The sequence below is a fragment of the Nerophis ophidion genome, linkage group LG07, assembly GCF_033978795.1.
Source record: "Nerophis ophidion isolate RoL-2023_Sa linkage group LG07, RoL_Noph_v1.0, whole genome shotgun sequence".
In the NCBI taxonomy this organism is placed as follows: Eukaryota; Metazoa; Chordata; class Actinopteri; order Syngnathiformes; family Syngnathidae; genus Nerophis; species Nerophis ophidion.
This window is the reverse complement of record NC_084617.1, coordinates 29054953-29071347: the sequence shown is the minus strand read 5'-3', so window position 1 is coordinate 29071347 and position 16395 is coordinate 29054953. Positions and strand designations below refer to the sequence as shown.

Here is a 16395-nt window from a genome sequence, read left to right as displayed (position 1 = left end):
ATTTCAGGTGACTAACTCTTGAAGCTCATCGATAGAATGCCAAAATGTGCAGATCCGTGATCAGAGCAAAGGGTGGCTATTTTTAAGAAACTACAATATAAAACATGTTTTCAGTTACCGTATTTCCTTAAATAGCCGCCGGGCATGTGATATTCGCCTGCCTTGTGTTACGGCCGGGTAAAACTCGCTCCCCAAATTAATAAGCGCATGCTTACTTTTACCACCGGGTCAATTTGTGACTTCACAAGTGACCCCTCCCCTGACGTCATTTCAAAACGGCGGAGGAGTTTATTTTTTGCTCTTACTTTGTGTAAACCAGGGGTTTTGTTCCACAGCCACACAGATCACACTAATGGTTGCGATACAAAACAACAAACACGCGCCACACTCCGCGACCCCACATTAAACGATGACAAACACACTTCTGGAGAACATACGCCCTGCAAAACACCACAAACGCAACACAACACCCACCCACAATGCAATGCATCCATGACTCCCGGCTACACCGTCCATACACCCGCTGGCACCACACCCCACCCCACCCCTCCGTGCGTTCGTTGAGGTGGGCGGGGTTGGGGCCGCGTGTATAATAGCCCTGCGTCACGGATACACGGCACTATGGGTAATCCCTATGCTGCGTTTAGAATGTGCCACAGAGCCAATGCTCTCCAGAAATGTGCTTGGTGAGGGTTCACTGAGTGCGGCGCACACTTGTAAGAGCCACAAAGCCATCCACATCACAAACATCAGTGTAAAAGCTATGGCTGTTGACCAGGTATGCATTGCAATCTCGTACAAGAAGCAGCGATATGCATGCGTCCGGCCGGCACGCAGACAGCATGGTGTAAAAGTGAGCGCGATGACATACTGTAGCGCAGTGGTCCCCAACCACCGGGCCGCGGACGCAGAATAATTTTATATTATTTTATTTTTATTTTTTTATCACACTCAATTTTTTACTGCATGCCATTGGTAAGCAAAGGGGTGAGAAGAGGTTTGAAAATGAATAGCCCCTTCTTACTTTTACCGCATGCTTTGAATAAGTGCAGGAGTGAGAAGAGGTTTTAAATTATTAGCGGCCCGATGGCTATTCAAGGAAATACGGTATTTCACTTGTTTTGATAAGTACATAACTCCACATGTGTTCATTTATAGTTTTGATATGACAATCTACAATGTAAATAGTGATGAAAACAAAGAAAACACATTTAATGAGAAAGTGTGCCCAAAATGTTTTGGCCTGTACTGTGTGTGTGTGTGTATGTGTATATATATATATATATATATATATATATATATATATATATATATATATATATATATATATATATATATATATATATATATATATATATATATATATATATATATATATATATGTATATATATATGTATATATATATGTATGTATATATATATATATATATGTATATATATATATATGTATATATATACATATATATATACATACATACATACATACATATATATATATATATATATATATATATATACATACATACATACATACATACATACATACATATATATATATATATATATACATATATATATATATATATATACATATATATATATATATATATATATATCCCTCCATACATACATACATACATACATATATATATCCATCCATCCATCCATTTTCTACCGCTTATTCCCTTTTGGAGTCGCGGGGGGTGCTGGCGCCTATCTCAGCTACAATCGGGCGGAATGCGGGGTACACCCTGGACAAGTCGCCACCTCATCGCAGGGCCAACACAGATAGACAGACAACATTCACACTCACATTCACACACTAGGGCCAATTTAGTGTTGCCAATCAACATATCCCCAGGTGCATGTCTTTGGAAGTGGGAGGAAGCCGGAGTACCCGGAGGGAACCCACGCATTCACGGGGAGAACATGCAAACTCCACACAGAAAGATCCCGAGCCTGGATTTGAACCCAGGACTGCAGGACCTTCGTATTGTGAGGCAGACGCACTAACCCTTCTTCCATCGTGAATATATATATATATATATATATATATATATATATATATATATATATATATATATATATATATATATATATATATATATATATATATATAACATCGATTTTTAAAAAGTAGAAGAACTGGAATGATAGAATTTCTTGAAACTAAATCTCTACAGATCCAATACAACAAAATAGGGTTGATAATTGATGCCTGTTTGGAAATACGAGTATAAATGCTCCCGAGCTACCATGACAGTGTTGGGAACCTCACTCCATTTTCTGTCTATCTCTATGTGTTGTTCCACAATGACATATGTATAAGATGATACAGGAATGTCATTTTACACTTTTAACTCTTCTTCCTTATTTCTCTGTCTATGACAGACACTCATTGGGTGTGACCTTCACTCAGGTCCCAGTAAGTCACAAGGGAAGTCACAGCAAATGAGTCCTGACCCAGATACAGTACAAGTGTTCTCAGATGTTCACGTAACTGCTTCCACTGACAGTATGCCAATAACTTTCCTCTGTACACACAGACCAATGCAGGGACTGCTGAGGGGAACAGTGGTCAAGTAGAAAGGACTCCTGGCTTATAAACATATTCAATAGCATTCATCCTGTCACACTGCTTCTTATGAAATTATTATGACTGCAACGTAGCTTCACCTACTTATAGGGCTGGGCGATAAAACTATATCAATATACGTCGTGATAGGCACATAATCGATATAAATCAAAAATGTGCTCGATAAAACGTTCGATACATTTTTTCTTCTTCGTCGAGGTAAAGCGGAGTTATGGAAGCAAGGTTGGTTGCATGAACAAAGGCACTCGCTCTCTGGTAAACGAACAACGCAGGAAGTCATCACTTATCAGTGGGCGTGACACGTTAACAGCCAATCAGGTAACAGTATCAACTATCACGTTTGATTGATTCATTGCATGAAGTGAGAAGAGAAAGTTAAAATGAAGAAATTGTGGATAAAAAACTAAAAGTCAATCTGGACAGTTTTTTTATTTTTTCCAAAGGGATCATAGTCAGACCAATGTGATCTGACTATGATGCAAGGCACATGTCCCCGCCTAAACCGCTAATACCACAAGCTCTTAGCTGGGCTCACCCTTTAGAGCATAGCTGTAACTTTCTGCCACTAAACCTGCAGAAAATAGTTCTTCTCTGGTTCCTCTATGTTTACATTTTCACACTTTGCACTACGTTCTTATACTTTATGAAGCATTTCTGGTCAATGTTATTTTACTATTTTGCTGTCATTGTTTGAGTGTTTTCCATGCTTGAGTTGACATTTACTTTCTGCCTTGATGGCTGAGGGCATTATAAATCAAAGGTTACATTTACACTAAATATATATTATTCTCCTGCTCCTTTTTTTCCATAGGTCATTAAATCTCAAAAATTATCAATCTCGACCGATGTAATCTAAAATTTAAATAATTACTGCATAATACCAATTAATTTCCATAGTTTAATAAGAATAACAGGGCAAATTAATGTTACAGAGATGTTATTTCCTGGCACTAAACCTGCATAAAATAGTTCTCAGGTTTCTTTTTATTTACATTTTCACACTTTGCACAATTTTTTTTTAAACTTTATGAAGCATTTCTTACATATTACTTATTTTAAAGAGCTTCACTTTAAGAGGTTATCGTTAAGTGTTGAATGTGTTTTTACTATTTTGTTCACATTGTTTGAGTGTTATCCATGCGTGTGTTAACATCTCCTTTCTGCCTTGATAGCTGAGGGATGATAAATCAGAGGACGGTTAAATTTACAGTAAAATATATTTTTCTTCTACTCCTTATTTTCCATAGGTCATTAAAAATGTCAATAATTATCAATATCGACCGATACAATCCTAAAATTTAAATAATAACTGCATAACAAAAAATTATTTCCATAGTTGAACAAGGATAACAGGGCAAATTAATGTTAGACAGACGTTATTTCATGGCACTAAACCAGCAAAAAACAGTTCTTCACAGGTTTCTCTGTGTTTACATTTTCACACTGTGCACTATTTTCTTACACTTTATGAAGCATTTCTTACATATTCCTTAATTTTAAGAGCTTATTGTTAAATGTTCAATGTGATCTTACTATTTTGTTGACATTAAGTGTGTTCCATGCTTTAGTTTGACATTTCCTTTCTGCCTTGATAGCTGAGAGAATATAAATCAGAGGAAGGTTACATTTACAATAAAATATATAATTCTCCTGCTCCTCGTTTTGCTTAGGTCATGAAAATATCAGTTATATCAATATTGACCGATATAAAACACTGATATTGTGATTGTTTTTAGCCATATTGCCCAGCCCCACAAGTCTCCGAAACAGGTTTCAGCCAATTTGCCCAAAAAAAATGACAAATACTGGAAAAGGTGCAAGGCCTCACCTCATTGTAGAAGAAATGCACGGTGTGATTGTTGAGTTTGAGTGAGAGCGTCTTGAGGAAGGAGATATAGTAGGCCATGATCTCCTCGTCTGAAAAGTCAAACTTGTGGACGATGATGGAGTTCACGTGGTTGTTGGATAAGAGGTAATCTACAGAGAGGAAGGGGAAAATAATTGTTAGCATAGCAGTTAGCATTGTTAGCTTTATGTGCTAGGACGTCCAAAGGCATGACTGAATCTGTATTTATTCCGATTAATATTGGATTACTAGTCTTAAATATTAGTAACATGTCTACAAAATAAAACATAATAAATATGAATAACTACATGTTTTATACGGCTGGGCAATATGGCTGGAAACTGTATCATGATATAAATGTTTTATATCGATCGATATCGATAAATATTAATATTTTCATGACCTATGGAAAAAAAGGACTAGGAAGAAAATATAATAAATTATATCAATATTTTTTATTGTAAATGTAAACATAGAGAAACCAGAGAAGAACTATTTTCCGCAGGTTTAGTGGCAGGAAGTTACATGTGTGATCTAAAGAGTGAATTAAGGTGGTGTGGTATTAGTGGTCTTGCCTTGCATCATTTACAGACCACATTGGTCTGACTACGGTCCCTTTGAAAACATCCAAAAACTGTCCAGGTGACTTTTCCTCTTTTATCCACAATTTCTTCATTTTGACTCTCTCTTCTTACACCATGCAAAGAATCAACCAAACTATACAGTTGATACTGTTGCCTGATTGACTGTTATTAGAGATCACTTCCTGATTTGCTCGGCTACCAGAGAGCGAGTTTGTTCATTCAACCAACCAAGCTTCCATACTTGTGTTTTTTCACATTTTTTATTGATAACATTGCATGTCTATAGCAATATATATTGATATAATATTATCGCCCAGCCCTATATTTCATTTTACTTTTTGATACAACTCTGTAATAAAAATAGCACATGAAAATGTTAATGTAACAGGTGAGCTGCAGAGTTAAACAACAGAGAAGACAGACATTTGCCAGTCAAATACTCACACAGGGAAGTCTCGTGGCTGATGTTCTCAAAGAGGATGTTGAGGGTCTGAAGAAGCTGAACACACACATAGCGGCCGGACTTCTGTCGCAGGATGTTCAGGAAGAAGGCAAACATGTTCTTCTCCAGGAAGAAGCTGGGAGCATGACATTCATAAGTTGACGGTCAATAGAAAAAGCGGCTTTCAAATGGAAAAAAAAAAATAACGGATGATACAATACTCAATATTCAATACCTCATGAGCAACTCATGTTCTACTAGGACTGAAAGTGTTCATTAAATAATGAGTATAAATGAATAACACATTTTCGATGGGAGACAGGTCTGGACTGCAGGCAGGCCAGGAAAGTACCCGGACTCTTTTTTTACAGAGCCACGCTGTTGTAACACTTGTCTTGCTGAAATAAGCAGGGGCGTCCATGATAACGTTGCTTGGATGACAACATATGTTGCTCCAAAACCCGTATGGACCTTTCAGCATTAATGGTGCCTTCAGAGATGTGTAAGTTATATATATATATATAACTAACTATAACTTAGGTCTGGGCGATATATCGATATATACGATACATCGCAAGTTTGTCTCTGTGCGATATAGAAAATGACTATATCGTAATATTCGATTATATGTTCTCACACCGTTGCTTTAAGCTGCGTGCATTACATTACTGGAGTTTCTCAGTCCTTCTCGTCTGTCCTTCTCGTCTGTCCTTCTCATAGAGACGTAAAACAAGCCCGTCTTCTTGTATATACTATGATGATTAACCTGTGTGATGACTGTATTATGCTGATAGTATATATTTGTACCATGAATTAATTAACGTGGACCCTGACTTAAACAAGTTGAAAAACTCATTCGGGTGTTACCATTTAGGGGTCAATTGTACGGAATATGTACTGTACTGTGCAATCTACTACTAAAAGTATCAATCAATCAATGCAAAGTATGCAGCAGAGGTGTTACTACAAAAAGGTAGCAATATTATTAATTTGTTCTTTCATTTAAAAAGTCATCCATGAGAGAATGAAGAGTATTTAATAAATACAGTTTTGGTCAATTGACTTAGTTGTGATTTCCCTCTCTGCATGAAAGTTTAAAATGAGCATATATTAATGCAGTATGAAGAAAAATGTTTTAATGTAGACACATAGAATCATCATACTGCTGTGATTATATGCATCAAGTGTTCATTCAATATAATATACAACGAAAACTTTAACCATAGTCCTAACATAAATAATAAATATAAATCGTTTGAGGTCCTTACTATGAGGTCTGTCACGACGCTGCCTCTATACCTGGCTGTTATCTACCGCCCCCCAGGGCCCTATTCGGACTTTAATCAATGAATTCTCAGAGCTTGTTGCTGATCTAGTGACGCACGCTGATAATATAATTATAATGAGGGACTTTAATATCCATATGAAAACCCCATCGGACCCACCGTGTGTGGCGCTCCAGACTATAATTGATAGATGTGGTCTTGCACAAATAATAAATGAACCCACGCATTGCAACGGTAATACGATAGAGCTAGTGCTTGTCAGGCGTATCGCCGTTTCCAAAGCTATGATACTCCCGTATACTTAAGTAATGTCCGATTATTACCTTAGAAAATTTGATGTTCAGACTCATGTTCGGCAAACTAATAATAATAATAGCTGCAATAGCAGCCGCAACATTAATGCTGCCCAAACGACAACTCTTGCTCACCTACTGCCATCAGTAATGGCACCATTCCCAAAGTATGTGGGCTCTATTGATAACCTCACTAACAACTTTAACGACGCCCTGCACGAAACCATTGATAGTATAGCACCGCTGAAGTTAAAAAAGGCTCCAAAAAGGCGTACCCCATGGTTTACAGAAGAAACTAGAGCTCAGAAATTATTATGTAGAAAGCTGGAACGCAAATGGCGCATGACTAAACTTGAGGTGCACCATCAAGCATGGAGTGATGGTTTAATAACTTATAAACGCAAGCTTACCTTAGCTAAAGCTAAATATTACTCAAATCTCATCCACCTTAACAAAAACAATCCCAAATTTTTGTTTAGTACGGTAGCATCGCTAACCCAACAAGGGACTCCTTCCAGTAGCTCCACCCACTCAGCAGATGACTTTATGCAATTCTTTAATAAGAAAATTGAAGTCATTAGAAAGGAGATGAAAGACAATGCGTCCCAGCTACAACTGGGTTCTATTAACACAGATTCGACTGTATAAACGGCGGATACTGCCCTCCAAAATAGTTTCTCTCGTCTTGAGGAAATAACATTAGAAGAATTGTTACAACGTGTAAATGGAATGAAACATACAACATGTTTCCTTGACCCACTTCCTGGGAAACTTATCAAGGAGCTCTTTGTATTATTAGGTCCATCAGTGCTAAATATGATATACTTATCGTTTTCCTCCAGCACTGTTCCCCTAAAATTGTTGCAGAGCAGCTAAATGAACACTTAGCGTCTAACAATCTATGTGAAACCTTTCAATCCGGTTTCAGGGCAAATTACTCTACGGAGACAGCCCTCGCAAAAATGACTAATGATCTATTGCTAACGATGGATTATGATGCGTCATCTATATTACTGCTCCTCGATCTTAGCGCTGCTTTCGATACCGTCGATCATAATATTTTATTAGAACGTATCAAAACACGAATTGGTATGTCAGACTTAGCCCTGTCTTGGTTTAACTCTTATCTTACTGACAGGGTGCAGTGCGTCTCTCATAACAATGTGACCTCGGACTACATTAAGGTAACGTGTGGAAATCCCCAGGGTTCGGTCCTTGGTCCTGCACACTTGAGCATCTACATGCTGCCGCTAGGTGACATCATACACAAATACCGTGTTAGCTTTCACTGTTATGCTGATGACACCCAACTCTACATGCCCCTAAAGCTGACCAACACGCCGGATTATAGTCATCTTGAGGTGTGTCTTAATGAAATTAAACAATGGATGTCCGCTAACTTTTTGCAACTCAACGCCAAAAAAACGGAAATGCTGATTGTCGGTAATGCTAGACACCGACCTCTATTTAATAATACAACTTTAACATTTGACAACCAAACAATTAAACAAGGTGACTCGGTAAGGAATCTGGGTATTATCTTCGACCCAACTCTCTCCTTTGAGTCACACATTAAAAGCGTAACTAAAATGGCCTTCTTTCATCTCCGTAATATCGCTAAAATTCGCTCCATTTTGTCCACTAACGACTCTGAGATCATTATCCATGCGTTTGTTACGTCTCGCATTTATCACTGTAACGTATTATTTTCGGGTCTACCCATGTCTAGCATTAAAAGATTACAGTTGGTAGAAAATGCGGCTGCTAGACTTCTGACAAGAACAAGAAAGTTTGATAATATTCCGCCTATACTGGCTCACCTGCACTGGCTTCCTGTGCACTTAAGATGTGACTTTAAGGTTTTACTACTTACGTATAAAATACTACACGGTCTAGCTCCATCCTATCTTGCCGATTGTATTGTACCATATGTCCCGGCAAGATATCTGCGTTCAAAGGACTCCGGCTTATTAGTGATTACCAGAGCCCAAAAAACCCTGCGGGCTACAGAGCATTTTCCGTTCGGGCTCCAGTACTCTGGAATGCCCTCCCGGTAACAGTTCGAGATGCTACCTCAGTAGAAGCATTTAAGTCTCACCTTAATATTTGTATACCTTATTCTTTAAATAGACTCCCTTTTTAGACCTGTTGATCTGCCGTTTGTTTTCTTTTTCTCCTTTGTCTCACTCTCCCTTGTGGAGGGGGTCCGGTCCAGTGGCCTTTCACAGTCTCATGTTAGACCCGCTCGACATCCATAGCTTTCGGTTCCCCTAGAAGGGGGGGGGGCTGGTTGCCCACATATGCGGTCCTCTCCAAGGTTTCTCATAGTCATCATTGTCACCGACGTCCCACTGGGTGTGAGTTTTCCTTGCCCTTTTGTGGGCTCTATGGAGGATGTCGTTGTGGTTTGTGTTGTGGTTTGTGCAGCCCTTTGAGACACTAGTGATTTAGGGCTATATAAATAATCATTGATTGATTTATTGATTGAAGTTACCCATGCCTTGGGCACTAATACACCCCCATTCCATCACAGATGCTGGTTTTCGAACTTTGCGCCAAAAACAATCCGAATGGTTATTTTCCTCTTTGTTCTGGAGGTCACCACGCCCTCTGTTTCCAAATATAATTTGAAACGTGGACTCGTCAGACCACAGAACACCTTTCCACTTTGCATCAGTCCATCTTAGGTGAGCTCGGGCCCAGCCCAGCCAAGGATATTGTTGATAAATGGGTTTGGCTTTGCATAGTACAGTTTTAACCTGCACTTACAGATGTAGCGACCAACTGGAGTTACTGACAGTGGTGGTTTTATGAAGTGTTCCTGAGCCCATGTGGTAATATCCTTTACACACTGATGTCGGTTTTTGATGCAGTACCGCCTGAGGGATCAAAATCCGTAATATCATCGCTTACGTGCAGTGATTTCTCCAGATTCTCTGAACTTTTTAATGATTTTACGGACAGTAGATGGTAAAATCCCTAAATTCCTTGCAATAGCTCGTTGAGAAATGTTGTTCTAAAACTGTTCGACAATTTACTTACAAAGTGGTGACCCTCACCTCATCCTTGTTTGTGAATTACTTAGCATTTAATGGAAGCTGCTTTTATACCCAATCATGACACCCAACTGTTACCAATTAGCCTGCACACCTGTGGGATGTTCCATATAAGTGTTTGATGAGCATTCCTCAACTTTATCTGTATTTATTGCCACCTTTCCCAACTTCTTTGTCACGTGTTGCTGGCATCAAATTCTAAAGTTAATAATTATTTGCAAAAAAAAAAATGTTTATAAGTCTGAACATCAAATATGTTGTCTTTGTAGCATATTCAATCGAATATGGGTTGAAAATGATTTGCAAATCATTGTATTCCGTTTATATTTACATCTAACAGAATTTCCCAACTCATATGGAAACAAGGTTTGTACAATATATACACTGCAAGTATATATATAATGTAGTAACAGACACCTTCATAACAATATGTAATATGTGCAATATACACACTGCAAGTATGTGTATATATATATAGATATATATATATATATATATACAATGTAGTAACAGACACCTTCATAACAATATGTAATACGTACAATATACACACTACAAGTATATATACTTAATGTAGTAACAGACACCTTCATAACAATATGTAATATGTACAATATACAGTACACACTGCAAGTATATATATATATATAAAATGTAGTAACAGACACCTTCATAACAATATGTAATATGTACAATATACACACTGCAAGTATATATATCATGTAGTAATAGACACCATAACAATATGTAATATGTGTTATTTACACACTGCAAGTAAATATATAATGTAGTAACTGACAACTTCAAAACAATATGTAATATGTACAATATTAACCGTATTTTGATAATTTTAATCAGTGCTGGAACTATTTCCATTTCCATAGCAACGCACTTCCGACTTCTGGCAACAAATGTGTGTTCCTACTCTTGGAAACAAGCGCGAGTGTGTGTTCTAATCATGAGACAACAATTTTTGGACAAATCAGGATTCACGATCTAATCTTTTTGTAGCTGAATATACTGAGGATGAACTACTGCTTCTAGAAGCGAGCAAGACGGAAGAGTGAGATGTTGGAGTAGATGGAAGCTGAGGGAGTGAGGTGAAAGTGACTCAAATCTGAAAAATGTGGAATTCGGAGACAAGCTATTTCAACATCAATGGATTGCTTACCCAATTAAAACGGAAAAAACGTCCTCAGCCAGCTGGACCAAACAGAAAACTGTCCATCGACTGAGTCACACTTTATATTGGTCATGATACATGCAGTACATCATGCGTGTTAGTACAACCACAGTACATACACTGTCTGTAGTAGTAGGTACTTCCTGAAGTCTGATTAAGATTACATTTTACTTTTAAACTAAACAGTCAGCTGCAAAATATTCAGATTAAGTCCACTTTGACCTGCAGTGTAAACATAGTCATTGTCTGTTTGATTGATTGATTGTTTTGATGTGCACCTACTCAAAAACAGAGCTGTCATTCTGGTCCCCCCAGATGAGGATCTCTGTGATGGAGCGGATGGTCTCCACCAGGAGGTTGCGGTTGTGGTCTGTCACGGTGGTGTTTTTGGTCAGGACGTGGTACATGTACCTAGAGGTGACATAAAGGGAGACCGAAAAACAAAAAGGTTAGGGCAAAATCTTTAGGGTATTGTCATTTTAAAATCCAAAAAAGACAATTGAAAACTAAGCTATCTTTTGTTTTGGTGTCAAAGACCAATAACTACATTTAAAAAATGGTTGGATTTTTATTTAACATTTCATGAAACAACAATTTTGAACAGAAATGTTCAAAGTAAAAGCGGGGATAAATATTACGGTACCCGTGTGCCTGTTGTTACTCACTATAATTTTTTTCGATTCCTCAACAGAAATTATTTTAGACATGGCACAACGATGACTGACATCTACAAAAATTTCTGGAAAGAAACTGAAAAAAACAACCAAGGCGGGCGAAATCGGAAGTAGTGACTATAAAGACAAGACTGGCCTTCCAGAAAAAAATTGTATACAATTATGTTGTTTTTCTCAACTTTTGTGCGATATGTGCATTTGGATTTCTCCTGACGTCAGTCCTCATTTTGCCATGTTTAAAATACAATGTGCAGGGCTACACTTTTACTTTGAAAATCTAAATTTCCAGTGTCAAAATATTAAAACACATCTGTTTTGATCCATTTCTGTTTATTAGGGATGTAAATGTTTGTTGTATGAAACTGTTTTCAGATGTACATGTAGGTATTGTTCTTTGACATCCTATAAACCATTTTCTCCTTTTTGTTTTTAAAAATTATATTCAAATAAACCAGTCGTTTATATTGTTTTTCAATTTCCAGTGATGAAAAGAAATGTAATTGACCAAATCTGAGACTTCAGCCAGCAACAAAAGCACAATTGTAAACAGGACAAACGCCAGTCAGCCCTTCAGAAGCATTAAAGATAAGCTGAGTCAATTTAAGATATTGGATAGATTGTATTTTACATCTTCTCAACTGTTTAAAAGTAGTGTAGTAGATAGCAAATTATGTATGAAGTGTAGGGCAGCTGAGAGAACTTTTGTTCATTTATTGTGGGAATGTCAGAAAATAAAAGAGTTATGGTTGATAACAACAAAAGAAGCAATTACAATCCTAAATATAAATACCCTAAAGGCAATGCAAAACTTTATTCTTGGTAATCTGCATCAATTTAGTACTGTATCATCAAAGAGTAAAAATGCATTTATTTCAGTATGCATCATAAGAACTAGGGCAATATTTAAACAATGGATAGATGTTGATTGTCCATCTCATACTGACTGGTACATACAAGCAATGGGAATTATATCAGTAGAAAAAAAAGAGCATTTAGTTTAGATATTAATGAATCATATATTGGAATATGGGACTTTTTATTTAAATTTGTTTTAACTATTAAATGCACCTAAAATATGACTTATTTTATCTTTGTGGAAAATATTGGACACAATGTGTTGTCAAGCTTATGGGATGTGATGCAAGTGTGAGCCACTGTGACAATACTAATGTTTTAAATGTTTTTATTTTTTATTAATGGCCGTAATGATTATTGATGTCAACGAGGATTTCTAATCACTGCTATGTTGGAATTGTACTTAATGTTGACACTGTTGTTGATATTATTTTTTGTTTGACTACTTTTGGATGGTTTTGTGTCATGTTTGTGTGTCCTGTCAATTGCTCTGTTTATTGCTATTCTCAATGTTGCTGGGCCGGGTTTGGTATGGTATTATTGTCAGAGGTGGGTAGTAACGCGCTACATTTACTCCGTTACATCTACTTGAGTAACTTTTGGGATAAATTGTACTTCTAAGAGTAGTTTTAATGCAACATACTTTTACTTGAGTATATTTATAGAGAGGAAACGCTACGTTTACTCCGCTCCATTTATCTACATTCAGCTGGCTACTCGCTACTGATTATTATCGATCTGTTAATGCTCGCTTTGTTTGTTTTGGTTGTCAGACAGACCTTCAAAGTAGGATATATCACATGTCTGCGTTAAACCAATCAAATGCAGTCACTGATTAAGGTTTGATTCAATCAAACAGAGCCAGGCAGTCACATGATTAACTGCAATTTTTTTTAATAAACCTTTATTTATCAATTTCAACATTTACAAACAGTTGAAAATAATAATCAAAGTACAAAAACAGTACAAAACAGTATAAAAACCGTACAAAACAGCGTCAAGGGGGTTGTAAATTCAAAGTAACTAAAATAGAATGCAAAATATATAAATATATATATATATATATATATATATATATATATATATATATATATATATATATATATAATAAAAGCGCAAAGCCACTGGCTCACTCAATCTCAGTAAATAACTTAAATTTGGAACACAGCATCATTGTTTTCACAGCTTTTTGGTTGTTAGAGGTAGAGTGTTTTAATGTAGAGTTCTAAATCTTGATTAAAGGCACAAAAAACAGGTCGGGTACTGTGAAACTTATATTTATGAATATAAAACTTAGCCAATAGCATAATGAACTTGCAAAGGTAAAATTAATTTTCAATTTTTTTTCAACACAGTGTAAAACCAAATAAATATATTATTTAACTAGTTGCTTAAGACAGTGGTTCTCAAATGGGGGTACGCGTACCCCTGGGGGTACTTGAAGGAATGCCAATGGGTTTGTGAGATTTTTTTTTAATATTTTAAAATATCAACAATTCAAAAATACTTTATGAATATATTTATTAAATAATACTTCAACAAAATATGAATGTAAGTTCATAAACTGTGACAAGAAATACAACAATGCAATATTCAGTGTTGACAGCTAGATTTTTTGTGGACATGTTCCATAATTATTGATATTAAATATTTATTTTTTTGTAAAGAAATGTTTAGAATTAAGTTCATGAATCCAGATGGATCTCTATTACAATCCCTAAAAAGGGGATTGTAATAGAGATATTTACTTCTATGTGTAGAAATCTTTATATATAATTGAATCACTTGTGTATTTTTCAAAAAGTTTTTAATTATTTTTATATCTTTTTTTCCAAATAGTTCAAGAAAGACCACTACAAATGAGCAATATTTTGCACTGTTATACAATTTAATAAATCAGAAACTGATGACATAGTGCTGTATTTTACTTCTTCATCTCTTTTTTTTCAACCAAAAATACTTTGCTCTGATTAGGGGGTACTTGAATTGAAAAAAAAATCACAAGGGGTACATCACTGAAAAAAGGTTGAGAACCACTGGCTTAAGAGATATTCCTGGCTCCGAATGTGTTCATTGCTATTTTTATGTTTTTGCATTACTTGTTGCCTCATAAGTTACTCAGTACTTGATAGTTTTTTCACAACATACTTTTTACTTTTACTAAAGTAAATATTTGGGTGACTACTCCTTACTTTTACTTGAGTAATACATCTCTAAAGTAACAGTACTCTTACTTGAGTACAATGTCTGGCTACTCTACCCACCTCTGATTATTGTGTGTTATTTTTTTGGATTGATAAAAAAAAAAAAAGTAAACTGGACAAGAAGGTCAAAGTTCATGTCCAACATGTAGTGACAGTAAATTAATAATGGTGTACTTTGTGTGGATTATTTAGTTTTTAACAAGCATTTCATCACAACCCATGATGACCGTCAAAACAGAGACACCAACAGGGGATGAGTTATGATGCCAGCTACATGACTAAAAGAAACAATATAGTATCGCGTGTATGTCAACCATGTATTATTACAGTTATCGTATTAGCTAACGTTAGCGAGCTACTAGCTACTCACTTTAAATGGTCCAGGGAATGGATATTTTTCGACCTCCCCTGTCCTCCAACCCAGCTCCGTGACCTGCCAAACATGGCTGCGCTTGCAAGGAAAGGTGTGTTGACAGGTGTGTTATTCGGCTGATGTTAGCGTTCGCATCTGTCCATTACACCCACTTTCTCGGCGGCTAGCCACTTTAGCAAACACACGATAATAAACTGCGACGGGGGGCACGGAGATTCGTTGCGTAACTGCAGTCTGAGAACACGGAATTTCTGGGATTTGTAGTTTTAAAGGACGATATGTATATTTTTAGAAGCTTTTTAAAACTACATATACTTCCGCATTTTGATGACGTCTACAGCACACGACTTCAAAGGCGGAGCGACTTCTTGACAACCAATTGGAGGTCCTTCATGGGCGGCGAGCCAATAAGGAGCCGAGCGGTCTGGACGTCAATCTCTCCGGTCCGCAATGTTTTGATGAAACTGGACATGTTAGGGAAAATACGTGCTACAAAAAAAAACTAAGACTTTAAAAATTAGCCAATGAATGGACATTTTTCGACTTCCCCTGTCCTCCAACCCAACTTCGTGACCTGCCGAACATGGCTGCGGTTGCAAGGCAGGTTTGTTGACCATACTTGTCAACTTCGTGACCTCAGAATTAGGGAGATATTCAAAAGTCCCGCTTGGGAGATATATATATATGTATATATATATATATATATATATATATATATATATATATATATAATGTATGTATGTATGTGTGAGTATATATATATACAGTGTTTCTCCACAACATTTGTAAGTTAAGGTGGACAGGCGGACGGGGAAGGGGATGGGTGTAAGCCTTAAAGGCCTACTGAAACCCACTACTACCCACCACGCAGTCTGATAGTTTATATATCAATGATGAAATACTAATATTGCAACACATGCCAATACGGCCTTTTTAGTTTACTAAATTACAATTTTAAATTTCCCGGGAGTTTCCTATTGAAAACGTCATGTAATGATGACGT

At 36.6% G+C, this 16395-nt stretch overlaps 1 protein-coding gene across 2 annotated transcripts in view; it reads right to left on the bottom strand.

Annotated features, from left to right (window-relative positions):
- Positions 1 to 15617, bottom strand: part of clec16a (C-type lectin domain containing 16A) — a 139277-nt gene extending 123660 nt beyond the window's left edge. For both annotated transcript variants that reach the window (XM_061905873.1, XM_061905874.1), the window contains exons 1-4: positions 15390 to 15617; positions 11569 to 11697; positions 5471 to 5604; positions 4425 to 4573 (exon numbers count right to left, since the gene is read on the bottom strand). In XM_061905873.1, coding sequence (XP_061761857.1) covers positions 4425 to 4573; positions 5471 to 5604; positions 11569 to 11697; positions 15390 to 15463 — 486 coding nt within the window. In that variant the 5' untranslated portion in view covers positions 15464 to 15617. The remainder of the gene's footprint in view (positions 1 to 4424; positions 4574 to 5470; positions 5605 to 11568; positions 11698 to 15389) is intronic.
- Between the last annotated feature and the right edge of the window lie 778 nt (positions 15618 to 16395).